Genomic DNA, 24381 nt, shown 5'->3' on the forward strand with positions numbered 1-24381 from the left:
ATGCTGAGTAAGCAATATCTATTCTCTCAGTCTACGGGAAAAGAATGATTGAGGTGCCGTAAACACTTCTTTCCCCGACCAAGTAAGGAAGTTTGGTTAGGCCTATACGTAGAGAGTGCCGATCAGCGTACGAAGTTGCCTGTTTTCTAAGGGTAAAGTACATTATGAAACCTCGGTATGACTAACTTTTCGTACCAAATGTTCTTGTGTTTATACTAAAAATCGGAAGTAGATCCGCCCAATCAGCATAGTTATGCTCCGAGTACGAGCGTTCTACAACGTGGCCTGAGCTTTACTTCGTAAGTAGGACTGGCACAATATTCTATAAAAATCTTGTTACGTACATTATGCGTTCATATTTTCTTACATTATACACACACTCTCATATATGCATATTTACAATATTTTACACATTACAAAATTATAAAAATACGAGCGTATATCAGTTTCTTGTAAGTAAAGATATATAAATATTTATTGATTTCTAATAAATTCTCAAAAAATAGATTAGAGGCCCATAAATAATAGTTTATTTATTACATAACCGTCAGCCTGTCGTTGGGACCAGAGGGGGGTGTCCCACTTGGACGCCGACCGATTGGACGCGTCCCGATTGGACGGTCCCGATTGGACGCGTTCCAATTCGAAGCGGTGCCGATTGGACGCGTCCCAATTCGAAGCTGTTAAATTTGGTTAGGTTATGTTCTATAAGCTCTGCTTAGAATTGGAACGCGTCCAATCGGCATCGCTTCGAATTGGAACGCATCGAATCGGGACCGTCCAATCGGGACGCGTCCAATCGGGACGCGTCCAATCGGTTGGCGTCCAAGTGGGCATCACTCGGACCAGAGTAGACTCGGATCGAGGTCAGCGTTGTTGTAAACTATTTGGTAGGCAGAGAAATTAGAAAACTGCGCAAACATCACAGTTGCCTGTCACATAGTAAAAATAGGGAAAGTTTTCAACCCCACTTTGAACGCCAAAAATATCTAAGACTGTTCGGGAAAAATCCCGAACATCGAACCATCCAAACCGCGCTCTCGTTCTCTCGCTCCCACCTCTTGCGTGTCTCTCTTTGTTTTAAAGTGTACTACGAGGTGAGGGGCGCGGAGAGCGAGACGAGCTAGCTCGCGAAAGATCGCGAAGGCCCGCTCTACGCGAACCTTCGCGGTCGGTGACACCTATTTTGTAAATATTGCGTCGAGAAGGTTCGTACTTCGAGAACTGTCGACCTCGTTAGGTTTATATACGCGCCGAATTCTCGGAAACAGTCAGTGTATGTTTGGAATCTATCAGCTGTTCAATCGCTAGCGCTCAATCGACGTCATTATAGTCTTGCGGCCCTTCTAATAAAATCTGACTTAAGCAAACTTTTCTCGTGGTGACTTACACTCTCGCAACTCCCTCCTTTACAACGCGAACGCATCGGTCACGATCCGGACCTTTTGCTTTCTTCGCGTAACGGGATTGAACCGGGAAAATTCAAACTTTCGGCAATCGAGTCGCACAAAGACCACTCTGGAAGGGGAACCGTCAAGGGTTTACCTTCTTTCCGATTTTCGTGGAAAACGACAGAAATTACTCATCAGCCACAGGGACTTCTTGGTATTCCGACCGTCGGACATTTACGATTCAGACTTGTATTTTGAAGGGACAGTCCCTTAATAACTCACGCGTTCAAGTTAAATAGTAAAGTTTTATACAGTCCACTTGCAGTTACTTAACATCACCTCTCCTACCTCATTCGTCATTGTAACCGAGCATTCGGGCGCAAACACTATTAAATTACATTACCAGTTATTTTTCATACGCTATAGTTAAAAAGTACCCTAAGGTGCGGTAACATTTCATTTGCTACGCGGTTTTTCACGGCTAGCTCGCAGTCGCCCGCGACCCCGCTTCGCCCGCGAATTCTCAAAACGGTCCTTCCGACCTAACCCGCGACCACGACCGTCGCGGCGCCTCCGCGGATTCGCGGACGGGTAGCACTTCGGCGCCCGATTCGAATCGGTTCAATATCGCTTTGATTTATTAATTAATTGGGCGCCAGACGCGTTTCCGCGTCGCGATAAGGAACTTTAACGCGAGAGACTCGAACCGGCGGCGGAACGGCTCAGTAGCTCAGTTTCCGTACGCGATGGTAGAGTGGCGTGATTCTTACAGGGTAAGGAGGCTAGACGCGGAGGCGGATGTGGGGAAATATCCCGGGATAATTCGTAAGAGACATCGACACAGCAGTATTCGTTAAAAGCAGCGCTGTTTATTTAAATCTAATTAATCTAGGTGATGAACAGTATGATCCCGTACCGACAACCAGTTCGCTCGTTACTGCTTAGCGACTGACCGATGTCCGAAAATCACGCGATTCTAATCCCGTAAACGGGAACTAATGCCAATTCCTAAGCGCGATACAGTCGTCGATTTCCGGAATGGTACGCGACGCAGTTATCTATACGCAACTCTAATAGCTAACGAAACGCGGCGCAATTATCCTAACGCAATATAACGCGACGAAACGCAAATATTCTAACCGCACGGAAACTAACGCAATTAATCTAAACGCGACGCGACTTATTCTTACGCACGAATCGATTCTGTATCGACGACCGTCTAGAGAGAGAAGGCGAGAACTAGCGCGACAAACTACGAAATGTCCGATTCGACAAAGCATGCACTTTCCGATCTGCTCCCGCGTAAATGAGAATTCGAAATCGAGACGTGGGTGGGCACAATATTTGTAACGCTCTCGCGAGACTAAGAAACTAAATTGTGGCTTACGCGGTACCAATCCCCCAGGTCCGATTCAGTGACCTGCCGAGTGTGGCTTTTACTTCCGGAATTTCCCAACTTACTTAATCTAATTACTAACTAACGCTCAATGCCGACACTCCGACCACATTTTGCAGAATCGGCCGGTGATTGGCACGCCCGGTGATCGACAACCCACGGTACGTTATTCTCGTTTTCGAACTCTTTACAACGATAGAAGGTGAGGGGCTTACCGAGATGTCCTTTACGGCAGCTTGGCAATAGCGGCAGCGGAAGATCGTACACGAAAAACTATCTTTAACAATCGAACAGGGCAGATGCCGAATACAGAATGCTACCCGCGTGCCCTTATGCCGGTATTCGGACACCTCGTGATCACCCCCACCCTAGGCCGAAGTTTCCGTCTTCTCGCGAAGGCATCTTCGGCAGGACCTCCTCTTGCTCCGCGACCTCTCTTCCTCTATCGCAGGTCCTTAGCGGGGAAGCGGCAGGGTAGCGGAACCTTCCTTAGGCGTACGTCGCTCTCTCGCAGACCTTCCTCCCCTTACTCCGCTGCCTCTCTTGGTGTATTAATGGATCCGAGCGGGGTAGCGGCAGGGTAACGGTGCGTTCCCTCGACGCAGTGATGAGATATTGGACCGGTTTTTGCGCGCATGCGCGGCAATTTTAGTCTCAGTAAAGTACAAGTTTCAATAAAATAGGGTACCTCAATCACCCCTCATTATTTTTCAAAAATTTTTATAATTTGGTTGTGAAATATGAATGTATAGGTTGCATAAGATTACATTATATACATATTTTCATATTTGAGGAACAGATGGAAAGGAAAGGTACTATAATAACTGCAAGCAAAATATATAATAAAGCCACCTAGTGGCGCCACTAAATACATACGCTGCGTACGCTCTTGCATTTCTCGCGCATGCGCGCAAAAACCGGTCCAATATCTCATCACTGCCTCGACGTACGGTGTTCCTTCGCTGGTGATGACGTCGTTATCCGATGGTACATACAAAATAAAGCGGCGACAGATTCCGATCGTACGATATATTATATGCGCTTTGTTCTCTCTCTAGACGGTTTTTGCCCCTAATGCAATGACTGTCCGGTCCCCCGAGGAGGATCCTTGTGACGGGTATAAAATACCACGTCACACATTATATTAATTAGTATAAATATATATATAATAGTTTCATAATTAGTTTCTGTAGTAGTCTTGTCAGGATGAATAAAATAAGGCGTATACTCGTAATAGAAGGTTAATAATCTGTATATATATTTTAATAAAGAAAAGTAACGGAAGACGATGTGCACGTCGTAACACGTTTTAATCGACTGTCTTTCTAACCGTTATTGCCACCGACAACGTCGGTGACAACTGCCAATCATCGTTCGGAATTTCGGTTGGCCTCGATGCACACCACCGATCACGCCATAATATAATATATATCATGCATAACATACGACATTACATACAATGTATTACTCTTGTGCGTAATTCTTTATCATGCATAACATACGACATTACATACAATGTATTATTCTCGTGCGTAATTCTTTTACAGTTCAGCCATCCTGATGATAGACCGTCCTCGGGCTACGTTACACTAACAAAAACCTTAACATTAAATGAAATCATATGAACGCATGTATTAACCTAATTCTAATTACTAACATTATTTGACATACAGTCAGTGTAAAAAGTATTCTGTTGGAGGTTCCAACAATATGCTTCACAAAATACTTTCTTTACCATGCTGTTCCTATTTCCTTGTCCTTAACCTTGGGTCCCTTCCTGTCATCAGTCCTAGTCCACTCAAGTACCCATAAATTACCACCTCTCGAAATCCACTTTCTTTCAATATTTTGTCCCATCCCTGTTCTTTTCCTCCACCCTCGTTAAATAATTTCAACCAATAAGCATTTTCCTAAAAGGTTTCTTTTTCACGATTTCTAGTCCGTCTCGTCAGAATTTGCAACTCAACCGTGCTGGTTCATAAACTTGTTAGTAAACTATTGTAAGATTTTTGTGCGGAAATAAAATTAACTATTTAAAGTTAATCCCTAATTATCTGAACCCGGTTTTCCGACAATTCGTACCGTAAATAATTTCAGCAAAAATGTTGTGGAACATCATTTATTAACAAATTTTAACAAATCAAAAATACATACACATTCTTAGATGTCTCTAGAAGAATTTTCATTAAACAGTAATGCGACATCAATTTTTATCGTGAAAATATTATCAAATACGTAGAAAGTGACGAAAATATATGCGTAATAAGTATTCGTACAGTTACAGTTTAACGGAAAAAAAATAATATAAAATAATTTTCAGAAAAAAAATACACCGACTTCGAAATGCACTAAAAAGTATAAAATAATTTCTATTTCCTAATGAAGTAATTTCTATTTCTTTGAATCATACAATTACGTCACAGATATGAATGAAACCTATTTACTTGTTAGGTAGTATATTAAATACATTTCAACCTTTTCGGAGGCGGCGCATAAATAAAAGATTTTCTTGAACATGTCAACCTTTGGACAGCCAAACATGGGCAAAGCTTGTATAGCTATTTTTTTTTCTATACATATAACTCGACAGCACGCCGTGAAGTAGATGTTAATGCGTATAGAATGTAACTATGGTCTATCTAGCCTTTTGCGGTGGGGACGGTTCGAAGTGAACCGTACCGTGGGGCCGAGCTCCTGCCGCGATAGTCATTAAAAATTGCCAGCGCATATTTCTGCTTAAACGCGGTTTTCGTTCATAGCATTCCAAGTCAAATTCTGGACATATTATATATACATGCACAGATTTATGTGCATGCACACATGTACGCGTTTCTCGGCTCTATCAGTTGTTTTCGCGGAACGCATAGTTAAGTTTCTCTGCCATACCCACGCATTTACGTGGGACACATATGTGCGTTTCTCGGCTCAATCAACTGTTTTCGCCAAACGCATATATGAGTTCTTCCACCAATTTGATGATTTACGCAGAACGCATATATGCTGCGATAGTCCGCAAAGGGCTAGATTCATAGAGAATGCGACGGAAAGACTCGATCGCCGCATATGCTATAAAGATAGAGCCCATCTGCCGCAAATTTGGTGGTTCCCGCGTCGTGGGCTCCGTTTATAGGTTCTTAGATCCCTGGCTTCCACATGCGAACGAAGTCGATTCAATTGCATTTATATCAGAAACGTTGCGAAATGAAGATGCAGTCGTTACATTTACGTATATTACCAGATATATCTATAATGGTTCGTATTCTTTCTCAGGATTTATTAATTTCCAATACGCCATACCGCAATCAACTGGTTATTGGCAGTAACGTTTACTGAGGTATTTTTAATTTTGCGCCGCCTCCGAAAAAGTTGAAATGTATTTAATATACTACCTAACGAGTAAATAGGTTTAATTCATATCTGTGACGTAATTGTATGATTCAAAGAAATAGAAATTACTTCATTAGGAAATAGAAATTATTTTATACTTTTTAGTGCATTTCGAAGTCGGTGTATTTTTTTTCTGAAAATTATTTTATTTTATGCTTTTTAGTGGAATGGGGAGAATTGTACAGGATACTGTGAGACAGTTCTTCCGGGCTTTTTTTTCTGCGTAAATGCCATGAACATAATTAAGTAAAAGACAACATGGATATTCGTTTTTCAACTTTTTTTGCAACAATAATCCTTTGCAACTAAAAAATGAAAAAATTTTTGATAATGGTATCAATGGGGAGTTAGACTTCACAAGATGCGAAAGGCTTTGTTCCGATCGGACCACCCACCTAGGAAAAACCGCCGAACATGCATAGAAAAAATAATCCTTTGAAACTAAAAAATAAAAAAAATGTTTGTTAGAACGGTAGGGAGACTGTACCAAGCAATGGGAATAATACACCAACGTCAACGTGAACTCATCTTGCTGCATAAGTTGCGTGTCAAAGCGGCAAAGCTTAGTTAGTGTTTTGGTACAGTGCATTGTAATTGCCCTTTCTTGTCTTTCCCGTGCATAGCACGGGGCGTTCCACTAATAATAATAGCAATAGTTATTCGCTAATATCACGAAAACTAGAGCTTACCGCCAATTATGCATCAGGAAAAACTCGTTTAGAATCATGCTACTAATAACGTATTAGAAGGACATAAAAATCGTTCGAAGTTGGCTTCAAAAGTTAACAACAATTTCTGTAATATCTCGAAAACAAAAGCTTTCCGTCAATTTCGCAAGAGGAAAAAGTTGTCCAGAACCACGCCCCTAACAACATATTCAAAGGACATTAAAATCGTTCGAAGTTGACTTGAAAAGTTAACAACAATTTTTGCTAATATCTCAAAAACTAAACATTTCCGCGAAATTTGTATATGAACAAAATTGTACAGAATCATGTCCGCGATAAGATATTGAAAGCGCACTAAAATCGAGAAAAGTTCATTTTAAAAGTTGCCGGTTTTTCTGCAATAACAACACTTTGCAATTAAAAAATGAAAAATTTTTTGATAATGGTACCAATGGGGAGTCAGAACCTAACAGATGCAAAAGGTTTCATTCCGATCGGTCCACCCAGTTAGGCTTAATCGGCGAACATACATAGAAAAAAAAAAAAAAAAAAAAAAAAGTACTGACCGAATTGAGTAACCTCCTCCTTTTTCGAAGTCGGTTAAAAAGTGAACTGAGTCTGGTCAATAATAACAGTACACAAATAAATGGGATGGGAAAAGTAAGCCTCGCAGTGGATACGGGCCGCGAAGAGCGCCAAATTGACATGGAAAAAGTGTGCTATGTGTCCGATTTACGCACGAATTTGTTATTAGTGTCGAAGATAACGGATCGCTGGTTTGAAGTAAGGTTTCGGAAACACGGTGCGGTTGTGATTGACAAACAAAACAAAATACATATGCGTGTGGATAGAGTAGGTAACCTCTACCACGTGCGAATGTGTCAGTAAAAGGCAAACCAAGTTGTAGTGTCGAAAAGACCTATAGATGAGTGGCACCGTCGATTAGGGCATGTCAACGAACGTGTCAAAACAATGGCAAAAGGTGAACTAGTGTACGGATTAAATATTAAAGACAACGATAAATTATCGGAATGCGAAGTCTGTGCAAGCCAGAAGAAAACGTGCAAGCCCTTCTCAAAGGGTAGTGTGGATCGTACACAAGATTTGCTAGAAATAGTGCATTCGGATGTGTGCGGCCCTATGCCACATAGTTCATTTGCCGGGAACCGATACTTCGTGACATTTATAGACGATAAATCGCGGTGGTGCGAGATATTTTTTGTGAAAAGCAAAAGTGATGTTCTCAGTGTGTTTAAAGATTATAAAGCGGAAGTGGAAAACTTTACCGAGAAAAAGATCAAGACTTTGCAATCGGAGAATGGGCGCGAATACGTGAACACTGAGTTTGACACATTTTTTAAAATTAACGGCATAAAAAGAAGGCTAACAGTACCCCATACGCCCCAGCAAAATGGAATAGCTGAGAGGAAAAATCGAACGTTGGTTGAAATGGCGAGATGCATGATGCGTCAAGCAGGTAGTCCGCTAGCATTCTGGGCTGAGACAGTAAACACAGCGTGTTACATACGTAACCGGTGCCCTACGTCAGCTTTAAATGGACAGATACCATTGACAGTGTGGAAGGGGAAGACCCCCACAGTCGGGTACATGCAGGTATTTGGCTCGAATGTGTTTTACAAAAACAAAACTGCAGACAAGGGGAAGTTTTACTCGCGCTCCGAAGAAGGATTTTTCGTGGGGTATGACGTGGCATCAAAAGCATATCGGATTCACAATCCCAGAACTAAAAAGTTGATTGTGAGTCGTGACGTCAAATTCATGACGGAATCGGCCTTCAGACACGAATACAAGGAAATACTTGAAGAAAATGAGAGTATAGGTGAAGGCGAAATAACCGTGGATTTAAACACACCAAATGTAAACAATGAGAACGTAATCTCTATGAATGAGAAATGTGAGAAAGAAGAAGAACCACGCAGGATACTACGAGCAAGAAAAGGAGGAGTATCTAGAACAAAAACGAATGACAACGAGAGAGACAGCGAGACCCAAAATCAGGAAGAAGTTTGCAGTGCACCTGTACGCAGGAAGAAGAGGGATGCAATGATCAGCTGAGATAAGCTTGTGGGGCCATCGAAGAGGGGAAGAGAACGCCCGAAGCTAGTGCGTAGCGATTCGGTGGGGAGACCACGAAAAGTGTTTACTCCAGGTACGGTAAATGTGAGTGACTGCGAAGAAAGCAGTGAAGAAGATGAAGAAGTGACGAAGACGCCAATAACATCGGAAAGCGATGACGTATTCATCGCGAATTACACGACCGTAGAACCGAGCACATGGGAGGAAGTGAAACAGACGATCGATGCTGATGCATGGAGAGGTGCTATGGAAGACGAATACATAACCCAAATTAAAAACAATACGTGGGAAATAACGACGAGACCTCATGACCAAAAAATAATTGGAAGTCGTTTTGTATTTACAACGAAAAATATGAACGGACAAGAACGGAAGAAAGTCAGGCTTGTCGCCAAGGGATGCTCGCAACGACCAGGAGAGGATTTCCACGAAACGTACTCGCCAGTTGTGAGATCAACATCGATTAGGTTAATATCTGCACTTTCAGCGGAACTAGGTCTAAGGATGCATCAGATGGACGTCATTACCGCGTACCTCAACGGTGAACTGGAAGAAGAAGTGTTTATGGAAGTGCTAGACCAACTATATGAAGTGCTAAATAAAATAATCACAGGTGAGAGTGTTGGTTTAAGTGGTAAAGTTATTCGCGATATAGAAATTATTAAGACAGCTAAGCGTTGGTGTCAGGAACTAAGCACGGAGAAAAACAATGTGTGTGTTAAAGAAATCGTTGTACGGTCTGCGTCAATCGGGACTACAGTGGCATAAAAAGTTAGTTAAAAAATTAAGTGAATTAGGGTTCAAAACACTGCCACAAGACCCGTGTGTGTTTATGGCTCGAAGAAATAAACGAATAATTTTAACCGCGATTTATGTAGATGATATGATTTTTGCTACGAATGATGATGCGTGGTTGAGTCATGTCAAGCGTGAGTTGTCAAACGAATTCGAAATGGTGGACTTAGGTAACATAAAACGTTGTCTAGGTATTGAGTTTTCACGCGACAAAGAACACAGGGTATATCTTAAGCAAACGATGTATATTGAGAAAGTGTTAGAACGTTTTGGTATGAGTATAGACAGCTAAGATAGTAAGACAGCTGTAAGACAGCTCTTACACCTGTAGATCTAGGTAATAAGCTCGTAAAACCAAAACATATAGACGTTAGGTATAATAAATCGGTACCCATATTAGAGCTTGATTGGTTCATTAATGTTTTTAGCGGTTTCAACAAGGCCAAATGTTGCGTACGCCGTTAATTATTTAAGTCAGTTCAATACAAATTACAATGTGATGAGCACTGGAAAGCTGCGAAAAGAGTGTTGCGATATTTGAAAGGCACGTGTGATCTTGGATTGATGTATGAAAGAACGGAATTACCAATATTCGGTATCGTTGACGCGGACTGGAGCTCAGATGTTGTTGATAGAAAATCGTATACCGGTTACGCGTTCATTCTAGCTGGAGCTCCAATTAGCTGAGAAGCGCGCATGCAAAGAACGGTAGTCCTGTCCAGTACCGAATCAAAATATGTAGCTCTGTCCGAAGCAACCAAAGAGGCTGTCTATTTACGCGGGATTTTAAATAACCTCGGATTCGAGTGCGAGTGCGTTACATTATTCAATGACAATCAAGGTGCAGTGAAACTGGTACAAAATAACAGTTATCATTCGAGAACAAAACATATTGATGTGAGGCATCACTTTATTCGCGAGGTTTTTGAACAGGGTATTATCGATTTAAAATATTTGTGTACGGAAAGAATGCCTGCGGATGTATTTACGAAAGGTCTGAGTGAGTCAAAACATCTGGAATGTTTATGGAATGATTGTTATATGAAGTGAGAAATAGTTCACGACTTCGAGGGGAAGTGTTGAGGATAGCAAAGGTCGTGAGCCAACGGTTTGCACGAAGCGAACGACGGGTCACCTTTTCGAAACCGTCCGTATTTCAAAAAAGGAGTTAGTTAGTCTTGAACTGTCACAAGTATCGGTATAGTTTTCGTGAGCGCTCCATCGTCTTTTCAAATCCTGTATTTTATTGTATATCGTCCTTTATCAAATATATATATGCGTGCAATTATTTTATTCAAACACTCATATTGCATATTTTTTTTTCTCCATATTCTAGATGGTACATCTGAGCCAAAGACGTCGAATTTGCTCTCATCCGTAAAGATGACTCGTTTCCAGAAATCAATTGGCCTGTTAACGTGCTCTTGGGCAAATGCCAATCTCTTTCTTCTATTAATTTCGCTTACATAGTATTTTTTACGAGTCATTCTTCCATGATATCCCTTGCTTAGTAAGAAATTGTGTACCGTACTGGCACTTACGTCGGTTTACAATTCAGTTTTGAGTCCAGCAGCAATTTTAGCAGCTGATATCTTAGGATTTTGTTTTATTTTACGAATTACTAATCGACCAGTGTGCTCGTTTATCTTCCTTGGGCGACCTCCTCTACAATTATTTTTTACAGTTTTTCGTAAACAATATCAGTCAATGATTCCTTGTATTGTAGACCGAGGTCTACCAACAATTGAAGATATTTCACTAAGTGATTTACACTTCTTATTAAAATTTATAATAATTTTCCGTTCTTCTTCTGTAGTTTCTGTACTTTTTCGGCCCATATTAAGATTATAACGACAAATTCTTCACACAACTAGTTCGAGGAATGTGTTCAAGCTAACTGACATTGGTAATGTTTACATTCAATATCTATGTTATGAAAAAAATAAACATTTTGTTATGAAGTAGTAATTGTACGAATACTTATTACGCATATATTTTCGTCACTTTCTATATATTTGTTAATATTATCACGATAAAAAGTGATGTCGCATCTTTTTTTTATGAAAATTCTTCTGGAGACATCTAAGAATGTGTATGTATTTTTTTATTTGTTAAAATTTTGTTAATAAATGACGTTTCACAACATTTTTGTTGAAATTAATTACTGTACGAATACTTTTTACACTGATGTATTCACATTTATCCACGGTCGCATGTTTTTAGGTTCCATTACGCCATGATATTTTTTCTATGTATTTTGAAAACCGTCTATATCTGCCACAACATATCTATCGTTTCTAAGTTTTTTCATAACAACGTACGGGCCTTTAAATTGCGGAATCAATTTCTTTGATGCCCCCGCAGTAGTGTCAAAATTGCGCAACATTACATAACCTTCCTCACGATACTCATGAGGACTTTTATGCCTCTTATTAAAATACTGTATATTATAATTTTGTGACGCAGTAATTTTATCGGCCGTTTTGTGTAACACGAGGTAGTAAATGAAACGACAGAGGTTAAGTCCGATTATGAAAAATACGTTATATTCTACGAATTATTATCGGGGGCGAAACGACGGCTCCCAACGTTCTCTCCAGAATGACCTCTTCTCGTTCCGCGAGGTGTCCCAGTCCTCGCAAAACTTGGGCCTCGGGGTTGTTTTATGACCCGGATGTCACCGCGTCGGCCCTTGTTGCCGGAGCGGTCAGGGTTAAGACGGCCATGTGTCGCTTGTCCCTGTTTTATTGGGGGTGTCGTTAGAAATTTCCCAACACTCGGCCAGCCTGCGAATATGCTTATCCTCAAGCATGCCATGTTTTCCTCAAACGCGTCTTTTAAGTAGGTTTCTGTAACAAAAGATTTAACATTTGCCTGATTACACATTTCAGTATTGTAAACATCCATCTGGACTCCGAATAAATTGTCCGGTCTAAAACAGACAAAGAGTAGCAGCCGTAAATACTTCCCTTTTTCGTCACGGCTTTTGCCTTTGCCGTTAATTGTTTAATCCTTAGTTCTCGTCAGAGTTGCCAAATTGCAACCCCTTGCTGATATTTCTGGTATTTCGCTGCCTTTTGCTGCTTGATGAATCTGATGTCTTCATCATGACAGTCTGCAGCATCTGCTCTCTGTCATGACACTTTCGCGAATCACGCAATAAGAACTATTGCCGTGACCGCTTATCGTATCCAGTAGTGGTACACCACCACAACTGGCCTCCGGCTAAAAGGTCGTCATCGAACAACGGCGAACACGTTTCACCGTTGACAATCAGAACCTTTATCTCAACATTCAGTAGCAACCCTGCTTACTGACATGTCGGCTTCGCAAGTCAGGCAATAAGAACTATCACCATGATATGCTCATCGGTCTCCAGTAGTAGTTGTGCACCACCACTACTGGAATTCGGCGAAAAGGTGGTAACCAAACAACAGCGAACACACTCCACCGTTGACAATTAGGACCTCTTTCCATCATTCAGTAGCAACCTTGCTCACTGACATGACAGCTTCAGTATGATCTTGCAAGTGGCCGCGCCACCTCTACAAGCATCACACCAGCAGCATCGGCCGGGGCCGATCTCTATCGCTCCGAAACAATGTAACACAACATCTTTTTTTCAGCGATGACTTCTTTCATGCTGCTGAACTACAATTTATGTACTCTCAGTACCCTTAAACAAAACAACACATTACTCCATTGTCGCGACCCAGGGTTTTAACCGCTCTACGGCGACAACGCGTTTGGCTTGTCTTCCCCCTTCTCGTAGGTCCTCGACCTCGTACCGGTCATTTACAAGGACCCAACCGATCCTGAACGGCCTTTTGAATTTGGGACAAAGCTTCTTATTTTCTCTCGTTGCCCGTTCGGAGGTAATTTCAACCATCACCAAGTTCCCCTGTTGGTACCTGGTAGCCTCTCGTCGAGTCTGGTGGTATCGCTGTTTTTGTTTACGTTGATCTTCCGCGATATGTTCCCCGATCCGCGTTCAAAGATCCTTCAAGTCCAGGCGCTTTAATTCAACTTGCACATCTTGCAAGATTCGCGCCTTTGCTGTAGTCCGTGCATTGTGACCCATCAATATTTCGGCTGGAGTTGCACCTATTCCCTTATTGTATGTCGTGTTCAACGCGCTTTGAATTTGTTTAACATAAATATCCCATATACCCGAATCTTTCCCTGCCACCGTCGCCGCTAACGCGGCTACAATTGTCCGATTATATCGTTCGCATTGTCCGTTAGCGCGAGGGGTAGCTACTGCATTTAGAACGTGTCGAATCCCGTACGTGGTACAAAATATTCTAAATGTCCTAGCTGTAAACGCGGTTCCCCGGTCGCTAATAATACGCGATGGCACCCCAAATAAATGAATCACATCCATTAATATTTTTACTGCCCTATACAGGGTGTTTAGCTACTGGTGGGCATAATTTTAGGGGCTGGTAGCTGGAGTGATTCTGAACAACTTTTTCCTTAACTAAAATGGTGGTTAAAGCTTAGTTTTTGAATTATTAATGAAAAACACTGACCAATGAGAACGCGTATAGACCGGTCGCGCGACAGCGTGAGCGACAGCTTCGAATATGACGGCCGATCGTCATCGTGAACAAATGTATCGATACTGTCGGTATAACGTCGGTATAACAGGAAACTATTAGGTAAAAGTTAAATCGAATAATGAATTAACATGTTAAGAATAGTATTAAATTCTTCGTAATTCGTGAATGAGAAATAAACCAATTAGTTGTTGTTTACAACAACCAGACGAAGTATATTGTATTTATTTTATGCCTTCACAAAGGAAACAGAATAAATTCACAAAAATTAATTTTGTCAACTATACTAATGAAGCAAACGAATAAATTCACGTTTCAAAACGAATGAGTACCTTGTCTATGAAATGGGATAAAACTGGAATGGAATATCTAATGCAGTACCTCATTGAAATGAAATAAATCTATTGCTGCGTACGTTTAATTTTAAAAATACAGAAGTAACTTAAATAACACTTACTCATTGATTCATGGAAAAATTAGCTTCGATAAAAAATATTTGTGTCACCGGGTAGATCCACCGATCAGAGCATCAACAGCTGATGTCCTGGCAGGGTCAATGAACTCTCAATTTATTTCACTGTCTTTTTCTAATAATAATTGCACAACATAAGCACGACCGGTAAACGGACCGAATGAAAACGCGTGAACGATTATTCATAGATATGTATGTTTAACGATACACTATTCTCATTATAAGACATCCGAATTAAGGAATCGAAATTATATTATATTTTATTAGAAGACATTGTTAGACTGGCCACGGATCGTGGTTTCGTTCTCGATCGCGAGGCATACGTCGCGAACAGTTGCCATGCAACGATGATCTGTTGAACGACTGCGGCGTCGATCGACAGTCATCGTTTATTGTCGAAAGATACGTGTTGAAATAAAATGTATCGTTGTTTTTAATAAAAAATTATGTTTTCTTGCTTTCAAGATAATATAGTTTAAATTATTTCTGAATATTCGTTTATGTGTTTTCATTCGTCGTATTTATGTGTTGAGCTCACAGTGAAAATTAGTGAAAATTAGTGAAAAATGACAGAAAAAAGTGATAATAAAAACTAATAATGAAAGATGACAGTGATAGGTGACAGTGAAGTTTCTTGAGAGTTTTTTCAGAGTTTCTATTATTTATGAGAACAGTAGGGATCGGTGGATTGGCCCAGTAACAGAGATGCATTTTCATCGTGATTATTTGCGGTTCAATGGGTGAGTTACATTTAAATTTATTAATTATTCAATTCAAATTTTTATTTGTTGAATAGAAAAGTTATTTAATTTTTTAAAAATGAGAATTTGTTCTTTTTCATCATCACAATATCGAACGAAAATAATTTTCCATATTTTATCCATTATTTCTTTGCCATAACGAATAAACGTATCGAATAAATTCGATTTACTTTGATTACGTGAGTAGAGACTAATTTTGTTATTTCTTATTCATGAATAAATGATAATTCAACAATAATCCAGATTTTTTTATTCATTATTTAATGTAACTTTCATCTAACAGATTTCTATTATACCGACGTTATTCCGACGTTATACCGACGTTATACCGACAGTATCGATACATTTGTTCACGACGGCGATCGGCCGTCATATTCGAAGCTTTTGCTCACGCTTTCGCGCACCCGGTCTATGCGCGCTCTCATTGGTCAGTGTTTTTTGCTAATAACTCGAAAATGGAGACTCAACCAATATTTTGGCAAAGGAAAAAGTTGTTCAGAATCGCCCCACCTACCACCCCTTTTCGGGTCCTACACTAATTGTGGGACACCCTGTATACTGTTGGAAAAACATAATTAAACCGTTCTTTAAATTTGGGAATCCTTCATCACCGTTATCAATGTCAATATGACCATTTACAGTCATTTCATAGCCAATGTCAATACCGACTCTGGTATTATTAAACGATAAATGTGGCAATAATTCTGTTACAGCTAAGTAGTCTACATTGACTTCTCCGGGGTCAGGATTATTTCGCGCTTCAATGCAATCGCGGTAATATTTATCTCCTACTAAAAGTACATAATCAACATCACTAGTACACCACGTACTAGGATCGAGCAAATAAAACGCAACACAAGCAATTGCAGCTATGCCTGTGCATTGCTTACCGCGAGATTCGATGCTGGAGCGATCGCTAGCTTGATGGCACGTGCCTCGTAAAATAGTTACATTATGGCCTACATATACAAATTTACTGTTTGATTCAATACTTCTTTGTGCAACTTCAATTTCTTTTGTTACAACAGGAAGCTCTTCAGTGACATGAGCTATTTCCGAAATGTTATTGACAATATTAGAAAAACATGGTCGCACATCTTTGTACAAAGCATTATTTTGTAGCAGCCATTCTAAAGCTCTTCGAAGTTTATCGACGTCTATTTCAAATTGTCGCTGTCGTTCCAAATTTTCTAGGCTTTCTACGACAATCATTATACCGGTCGGGTTTAACCTAACTGGAAGTTGTTCGGCAACTTCGAATACATCACGGGCAAATAGGACTATTTGACCTTTGCACCAATTTTGACTGAAGCGATTTTGAATTTTCATGATTTTAAGGAACTGAACTATTCTGCACAACATGTGTTTTTCGATTTCCGATAAATCTGATATCTCCTGAGATACGTGCATTACTTTCATTTTATTCCAGAATGCCTGCGATGGAACTTTGTGCTTTTTAAGATGATGTAGGCAGCGAGAACATGTTGTTATCTTCTCTAATTCTATCAGATTTGCAGGAATTAGGTGAGATAGAGGCTGCGTGTGCAAAGCGTAACGCTGCTGCAGATATAAAGTGTTGCAGCATACCGCACATGGTACATCAGCGAAAATATTAATAGCCGATTTAAAACTGTCTGCCTGAAGAAGAAGTTCTTTTTTTCGGTTTCTAGCACGTTCACGCATATCCTTTAAACGTGTATTTCTTGATTCGGTACGTTCTGTTAGTAACATTTCCCGCGTACGATTTCTTGTGACCATTAGACGTTGTGAACGTTGTTTCGTAGATTCGTTCTCTAATCGTCGGCGGATTAATCCGATCCGACGTGATCGTTCCTCGGCCGATTCGCTTGCTAATCGCCGGCGGATTGATCCGATCCGACGTGATCGTTCCTAGGCCGATTCGTTTGCTAATCGCTGGCGGATTAATCCGATCCGACGTGATCGTTCCTCGGCCGATTCGTTTGCTAATCGCTGGCGGATTAATCCGATCCGACGTGATCGTTCCTAGGCCGATTCGTTTGCTAAACGCCGGCGGATTAATCCGATCCGACGTGATCGTTCCTAGGCCGATTCGTTTGCTAAACGCCGGCGGATTAATCCGATCCGACGTGATCGATTCCTCGGCCGATTCGTTTGCTAAACGCCGGTGGATTGATCCGATCCGACGTGATCGTTCCTCGGCAGATTCATTCTTCAAACGGTTAGAAATTCTACTTAGCCGCCTTTTTTTTTCATCTGTTGTTTCGCGTGACACTTTCGAACGTTCGTACTTCCGCATTGCGGATAATCGCGAACGGCGTTCATTAATAGTTTCTTGACGCCGTGCCTCTGCATTTCTTTCACGATTCATTGACAGATGTAATTGTTTGACTTCATGCGATTCTTTCGCTCGATTCTTTTTCATTCGGGATGCATTTTTTGTCGGTCTGCCCATAATTGTACATATGAGACTTCTAAAAAGTGATTACTTCAAACCACACTTGCCCCGTTTTTTTTGATTCGCTCAAAGCAGAATTGGCTCGTTTTTTTTTGATCCGCTCAAAGCACAATTGGCCCGTTTTTTTGATTCGCTCAAACAAGAATTGACCCGATTTTTTTTATTCCCTCAAAGCAGAATTGGCCCGTGTTTTTCGATTGGCTCAAAGCAGAATTGGCCCGTTTTTTTTATTCGTTCTAAGCAGAATTGGCCCGTTTCTTTTGATTCCCTCAAAGCAGAATTGGCCCGTCCTTTTGATTCACTCAAAGCAGAATCAGTCTGTTTATTTCTTATATTTGCTGAAACAAAAATTGGTCCGTCTGTTTTCATAAACAGTACTTCCCTGTAACCTGAATGGGACCCTTTTCTTATCTTACTTTAGCTTATTAAAGTAAAAAAAAATAAAAAATAAAAAATAGAAAAAAAGGAAAAGCTATATTTGTAATACCTGTTACGCAGTCTTCAATTTTGCCTATATCGCGTTGAGCTGAAGAAAGCGTGGCGCGATACTCGTTACAACTGACTGCTGTTTGCCTTTCCTAAACGCCGGAAGAGATGCTGGTCTGATTGGTCGTGCCCCACCATACCGCACACGGACTTGTAGCCGTAATCTGTTACTGGACGAAGCAGTTACATCTACTGAGGTGTGCGTAAAATAAATGAATCAATTTTTTCAAGCCTAGCGGAGCCTCGGATTAGTAACTGAGGAAAAAGAATACGTGTTACGAAAGAGAGCGAGATAGTGATGGGATTTTGCAGAGTAATACATATATGGCTTGTTTGAAATATAATACACAACGGTCTTTAACATATAACGGTTTTAACAGATAGTTTACACACAATATTTACTTGACTCTATGACACATCGATTTATACTGACGAAAACTAATGGGTCTTGACCTGTTTATATACAGATGGGGATCTAGAATATTCGAGACGTTACGACGTAGACGATAGAATTTTGAATATCCCGAACAGATAGATACATTTCAAAGGAATGCCGCGAGTAAAACAAATCAGCATCTAGTGAAGAACATTTCGTTTGCACTAATTTTCGTCTTAACTTGGAAAAGATAGCACCAATGGATTGCTGAGATTCTATCGATTAAAATGAGTCTAAACACGACATAAATCGGTTTAATTTTACTTTAATTGGCGATTAGTGATTGACATCATCAATTTAAATTGATTAATAACAAAACTAGCCCGATTTACATCGTGTTTGGACTTATTTTAATCGGAAGAATCTCAGCAACCCATTGGTGCCATTTTCATCAGGGTTCATTTTCTTCCTATCATTACATCTAAACGACTTAACTTTGTTATTTGTCATTTTCTTTAAAAAAAAATTTTACCACGATACTACTGATATTTTTCTGTTTAAAATGATAACAAACACGATGTAATTCGGAATATATTTATTTGCAAGAACTTATATCGTGGCAGTAATTGAATAAAAAATGTACACGGTACATACGGTTCGAATTATATCGTGTTTAGGCTTATTTTAATCAGAAAAGTATCACTAATTTGTCGATGAACGTTTCGTCACAAAAAAAAAATAAAAATACAAAAGTTTCATTATTGCATTGGTATTGTTTCGCCGACGTATACCGATTTGTTTATGCTATGTCTTCTTCTTCACTCGCTGTCCTTCTTTACGTTCTGTTATGCGTCTCGCCTAACAATTAGTCATTCTTATCCTATCCTATCCTATCCTATCCTATCCTATCCTATCCTATCACAGCCAAACATTGATTCATATTCGTCACCAACTTTCACTCTTAGTCACATTTCGCTCTTCGACTCTTCTTTCTTTCCTCTTGCATTCTCACCGTTCAAAGTACATTTTCCGAAATCTTTATATAACCCTACTTTTCTGGTCCTCCGTTCAGTCTCTTGTATTTTCCGGTTACTTAAGCATTGTCAGTGTAATTACGAAATAAAAAGTATATTTTCTCTGCGAACGTCGATCTCGAAGTATTTATTCCTTAAGTGATACCTCATTCTCCGAGATCAGTTTCTGAGGAAGCTGATTCGAACCGGGCATCACATATAAAATTTTGGTGTCAGAAGTGGGATCGCGTTCGTAGAAATCTACGGAAGAGACTCTTAGAACTTTACGTGGTGTTAAATAAGTGCATTGGATATCAAGATCGAAGAGCTCCTGTGAGGAATTAAGAAGACGGAAAAGGGGAAATACACATGAAGATCATAGCAACGCTTGTTCTGCTGTAAGTTGATGTCTTTTACTGAATATCGGAATCCGTGAGAGTTCTTTGACGACGATAGCATCTCAAATTTAACCCAATCCTCAAATTCAGACGAAGAATGCGGTCAGGTTTTCAAATCATTCACTACAATGGATTCTAGTCAGGTGATAAAAGATATGCAAGAACTGAAAGAAATTGTCCTAACGCTTGCGACTAAGATAACTTCTCTGGAAAATAGTAGAAACTCGGCAGGGGGTAGTTCGGTGATAACAGAAGATCACAATACGGCTAATAGAATAGAATTCGAAAATGAAGATGTACCACAGCCGGCGGTAGGACCCGAAACATCTAGTATTAATTTCATTGAAGAGGAGAGGATTTCTAAATTTTTATGGAACGAGGTCAAAGCTTTACCGGAATTTGATAACTGGTCTATTACGGTTGAATCTTTCATATCACAAATAGAGGAAAGCGTTACGCGTATACCTAGACAATATCAATCACGGTTCGCGAGACTGATCAGGGCGCATAAAATCCGGTCAAGTGAAAAACGACTTCTCGAGGGATACGTTACCACGCGCATAGAAGAATTGATACAGGTGTTACGCACGCAATTCGGAGAATTTAAGACCTTGGACGTGGTGCAAACCGAAAGGAATTTTTGTCTTCAAAAACCGGGTGAAAATATTTTAGAGTACAATAAACGGTTTATGACCTGTCAAATAGCAGTCGAACGGGCTATTTCTAATACACCTAACTTGACGCCGGAGCATAGACACTATACCTTAATAAACGAAAGGCAGACAGGATTGAATTTGTATTTGCGTGGGTTACAAGAATCACTTAGGATAATGGTTACGGCAAATCGACCAGCGACACTTAAGGAAGCTCAAAATCTCGCGTTAAACGAAGAAAGGACAGCATATGCTGCACGACTCGCCAGACAGCAAGCCTTTGGAATTAACCGCGTCCCTTCGTTTAGACCTGTACAACCGAGGCCTATTCAAGCAGGGTTTGCATTGCCTAGACCCCTGACCGTAACACCTGCCAGGAATCAGGTACCGAGATCAGGAAATGGCCCTGTTTACAGTACCGCAGCTAGACCCAGTCAATCTTTTGTGACAACACCACAGCCCCTAAAATGTTATCGTTGCAATGGAATAAATCATTACGCGCGTAATTGTCCAAATTTTCGCGAAGCTCTGAATATACCGCGACCACCGGAAAACACTCATCACATAAAATATATCGGATCAATGGAGCAACCGGAGCCGAACTTGTCATCAGGGTACACGATAGACCCGTCAGGTTCTTGGCAGACACCGGAGCAGGAATCAATGTTATTAAAAGAGGATGTGTTAACGGACATAGAATTATCCAAAGGACCCGGAACCTCACGGGAATAAATCGCTCGACTCTGACAACCACCGAAGATTGTGAAGTGGATTGTGGCACACGAACACACATATTTGCAATTGTTGAAGATGACTTTCCTATAGAGCAAGACGGTATTATAGGACAACCCTTCCTGCGCGATGAGAACGCTTTGGTCGATGTGAAACGGAGGACGATAATTTTTCGAGGTAGGAATACAAACGATGAAATTCTTTGCTTTAATCAAGATTTTGTACGTATAAAATTATTAGAAGAAAGGACCCGACTACAACACATTCTGGCAGAAGATGACCGTCAATCCCTATGGTCAATTATTTCCAGATACAATGATTGTTATTATTTACCTGGTGACCCTCAACCAAAAACCAACTTGGATACCCACAAGATCGAACTAATTGAAAATAAAATCATTAATCAAAAATAGTATAGACACCCGCCAATACACCAAGAAGAGATAACACGACAGGTGGGAGAAATGCTGGACAAGGGAATTATACAGTCATCGAACTCGCCTTATAATTCTCCGTTATGGGTAGTTCCCAAAAAGGATGACATCTCGGGAAAGAAGAAATGGAGAATTGTCGTAGACTTCAGGAAGATAAACGAGTTGACGAAACAGGATGCATACCCACTTCCGAATATCGAAGAAATCCTTGATCAACTGGGAAAGGCAAGGTATTTTTCAGCATTTGATTTAGCCTCCGGATTTCACCAGGTTCCTTTGGAAGAGTCATCGAGAGAAAAAACAGCATTCTCAACCGACAAGGGTCACTACGAATTCTTGCACATGCCTTTTGGACTTAAAAATGCGCCCGCTACTTTTCAACGGGTGATGAATAGAGCATTTCGGGGTTTGATAGGCCGAATATGTTTTGTTCTTATGGACGACATTATAGTTTTCGGTCAAACATTGGAGGAACATAATCAGAATCTCATAGAGGTGCTCGACAGACTTCGACGATTCAATTTAAAATTGGAACCCGATAAATGTGAGTATTTGAAACCAGAGTTACAGTATTTAGGACATATCATCACTGAGAAAGGAGTGAAGCCTAATCCAGAGAAGATAAAAGCCGTTCAAGATTTCCCGGAACCAAAAACGCCGAAACAAATAAAACAATTCCTGGGGTTGGCAGGATACTACCGCAAATTTGTCAGGGGATTCTCCAAAATAGCGCGGCCGCTTAACTTACTTTTGATTAAAAACACACCATTTGAATTTGGCCCTAGGCAACGCGAATCTTTTCAAAAATTGAAAGAAGCAACAAACATACTGATTCAAAAATATCGGAAATCTGTATTAATACACAAAAATCGATGTAAATTTGCTAATTTAAATATTTCAGGGCCCTAGGGGTCAGTGTGCAGGGTGAGGAGGCGCAGTACGGGATTCGTGAGTTCGAAACCCTACCAACCTTCTACCTGGAGCCTTTAGGACAACTGAGGTTGTTCACTGAGGAATGGAGGGTAATTAGTTACCTGCCACTTGAGGACCTTATCCAGCAAGAGGCCCACATCGAAGAGGGTATCAGGAGCATAAGGAAATTGGACATAGGCGGTCTTCATAATCGGACAATATACCAACTGGAGAGATGCCTACTACAAGCCAGGAAAGATCGTGAGCGATTATTTTCTTCGGTAGGCTATGAGTTATCCTGGTCAAAGCGAGTGCGCCGCGGCGTATTCAATTTCATTGGTGACGTGAGCAAGATCCTCTTCGGAACAATGAGTAATGAAGACGCAGAATATTATAATCGTGAAATAGATTTAGTACATAAGGATAACAAGCGTAACGCGGAATTATTTAAGAATCAGACCAATATATTAAAAGTAGTATTAGAAAGAAATGACAACTTGTTGGAGGATTATAAACGGAAAATAGGCACTATGAATTTAGACATTAATAAAATAGAAAACAACGAAAGAACCAATCTGCTAGCTGATACAATTCTCGAATTAGGTGTAATATTGGAATTAGAGATTCTTAGTTACCAACGAAATGTAGATATAACTAATCAGGCTATACTAGACGGTAAACAGGGCAATATATCGCCAAATGTAATAGAACCTCAAGTTTTTTTTGAAATAGTACAGAAAATAAGGGCGGAAAAGGGTACAAATCGGAAATAGGCATAATAGATAAGAGATTAGTATCCGTAGTTAAAATATCAATTCTTGAAACAAACTTTTATATGCAATACAAAGTACACTCTATACCAAGTGTTCAGACTGACGGTACCATCATTCGTTTAGAGGCTCCACAAGATTACGTCATTACAAATATGGAAAGAACACAAATGTCGCCGAGTTCCTTCTTTTTCCTTAATAGTTGTAAGAAGTTAAACCACGTCTATTATTGTAAACGTTTAGAACCGAAGTATAGAATAACAAGGGAACAAAATTGTTTAAGCCGTTGGTTGAAAGAAGTCTTCGATAACAGCGCTAAGATCTGCACACCCTTTATTAGAATCATGCAATACTCGTTATACTTACTGTTGCAAACCGGTACAGATTGGATACTTATTCCTCGTGGAAACGAACAAGTACAAATACTTTGCGGACAAAATTCGAAGTTTGTAACATTAACCAAGCCAAGTATTATACATTTAGGACCTAACTGTATAGCTAGTACAGATTTTGTGGTATTAGAACCAATGCATAGTTCCAATAGAATTGTCACTGAACTCCGTTTTGACCTTCCAAGTTATAATTTTACTTCTATACATGAAACTTATCAACAGTTGCTGCACGGTATAAATTTAACAAATTTA

General features: G+C 40.2%; 1 protein-coding gene across 1 annotated transcript; it reads left to right on the forward strand.

Annotated features, from left to right (window-relative positions):
- Nucleotides 1–19916: 19916 nt before the first annotated feature.
- On the forward strand, nucleotides 19917–23745 carry LOC143265281 (uncharacterized). Its single transcript, XM_076536518.1, has 2 exons — nucleotides 19917–20236; nucleotides 22957–23745. Exons 1-2 carry the CDS (start codon nucleotides 20208–20210, stop codon nucleotides 23738–23740), a joined length of 813 nt encoding a protein of 270 aa, XP_076392633.1. The 5' UTR covers nucleotides 19917–20207; the 3' UTR covers nucleotides 23741–23745.
- Nucleotides 23746–24381: the final 636 nt, after the last annotated feature.

The sequence above is a fragment of the Megachile rotundata genome, chromosome 10 (genome assembly GCF_050947335.1).
Source record: "Megachile rotundata isolate GNS110a chromosome 10, iyMegRotu1, whole genome shotgun sequence".
Taxonomy (NCBI): Eukaryota; Metazoa; Arthropoda; class Insecta; order Hymenoptera; family Megachilidae; genus Megachile; species Megachile rotundata.

What these genes read in the sequence shown, in the direction of transcription:
- LOC143265281 (XM_076536518.1), top strand. Translation starts at nt 20,208, where the DNA reads ATGAAGATCATAGCAACGCTTGTTCTGCT. An exon ending in ATAGCAACGCTTGTTCTGCT is followed by an intron (nt 20,237 to 22,956) that starts GTAAGTTGATGT and finishes TAAATATTTCAG; the next exon opens with GGCCCTAGGGGTCAGTGTGC.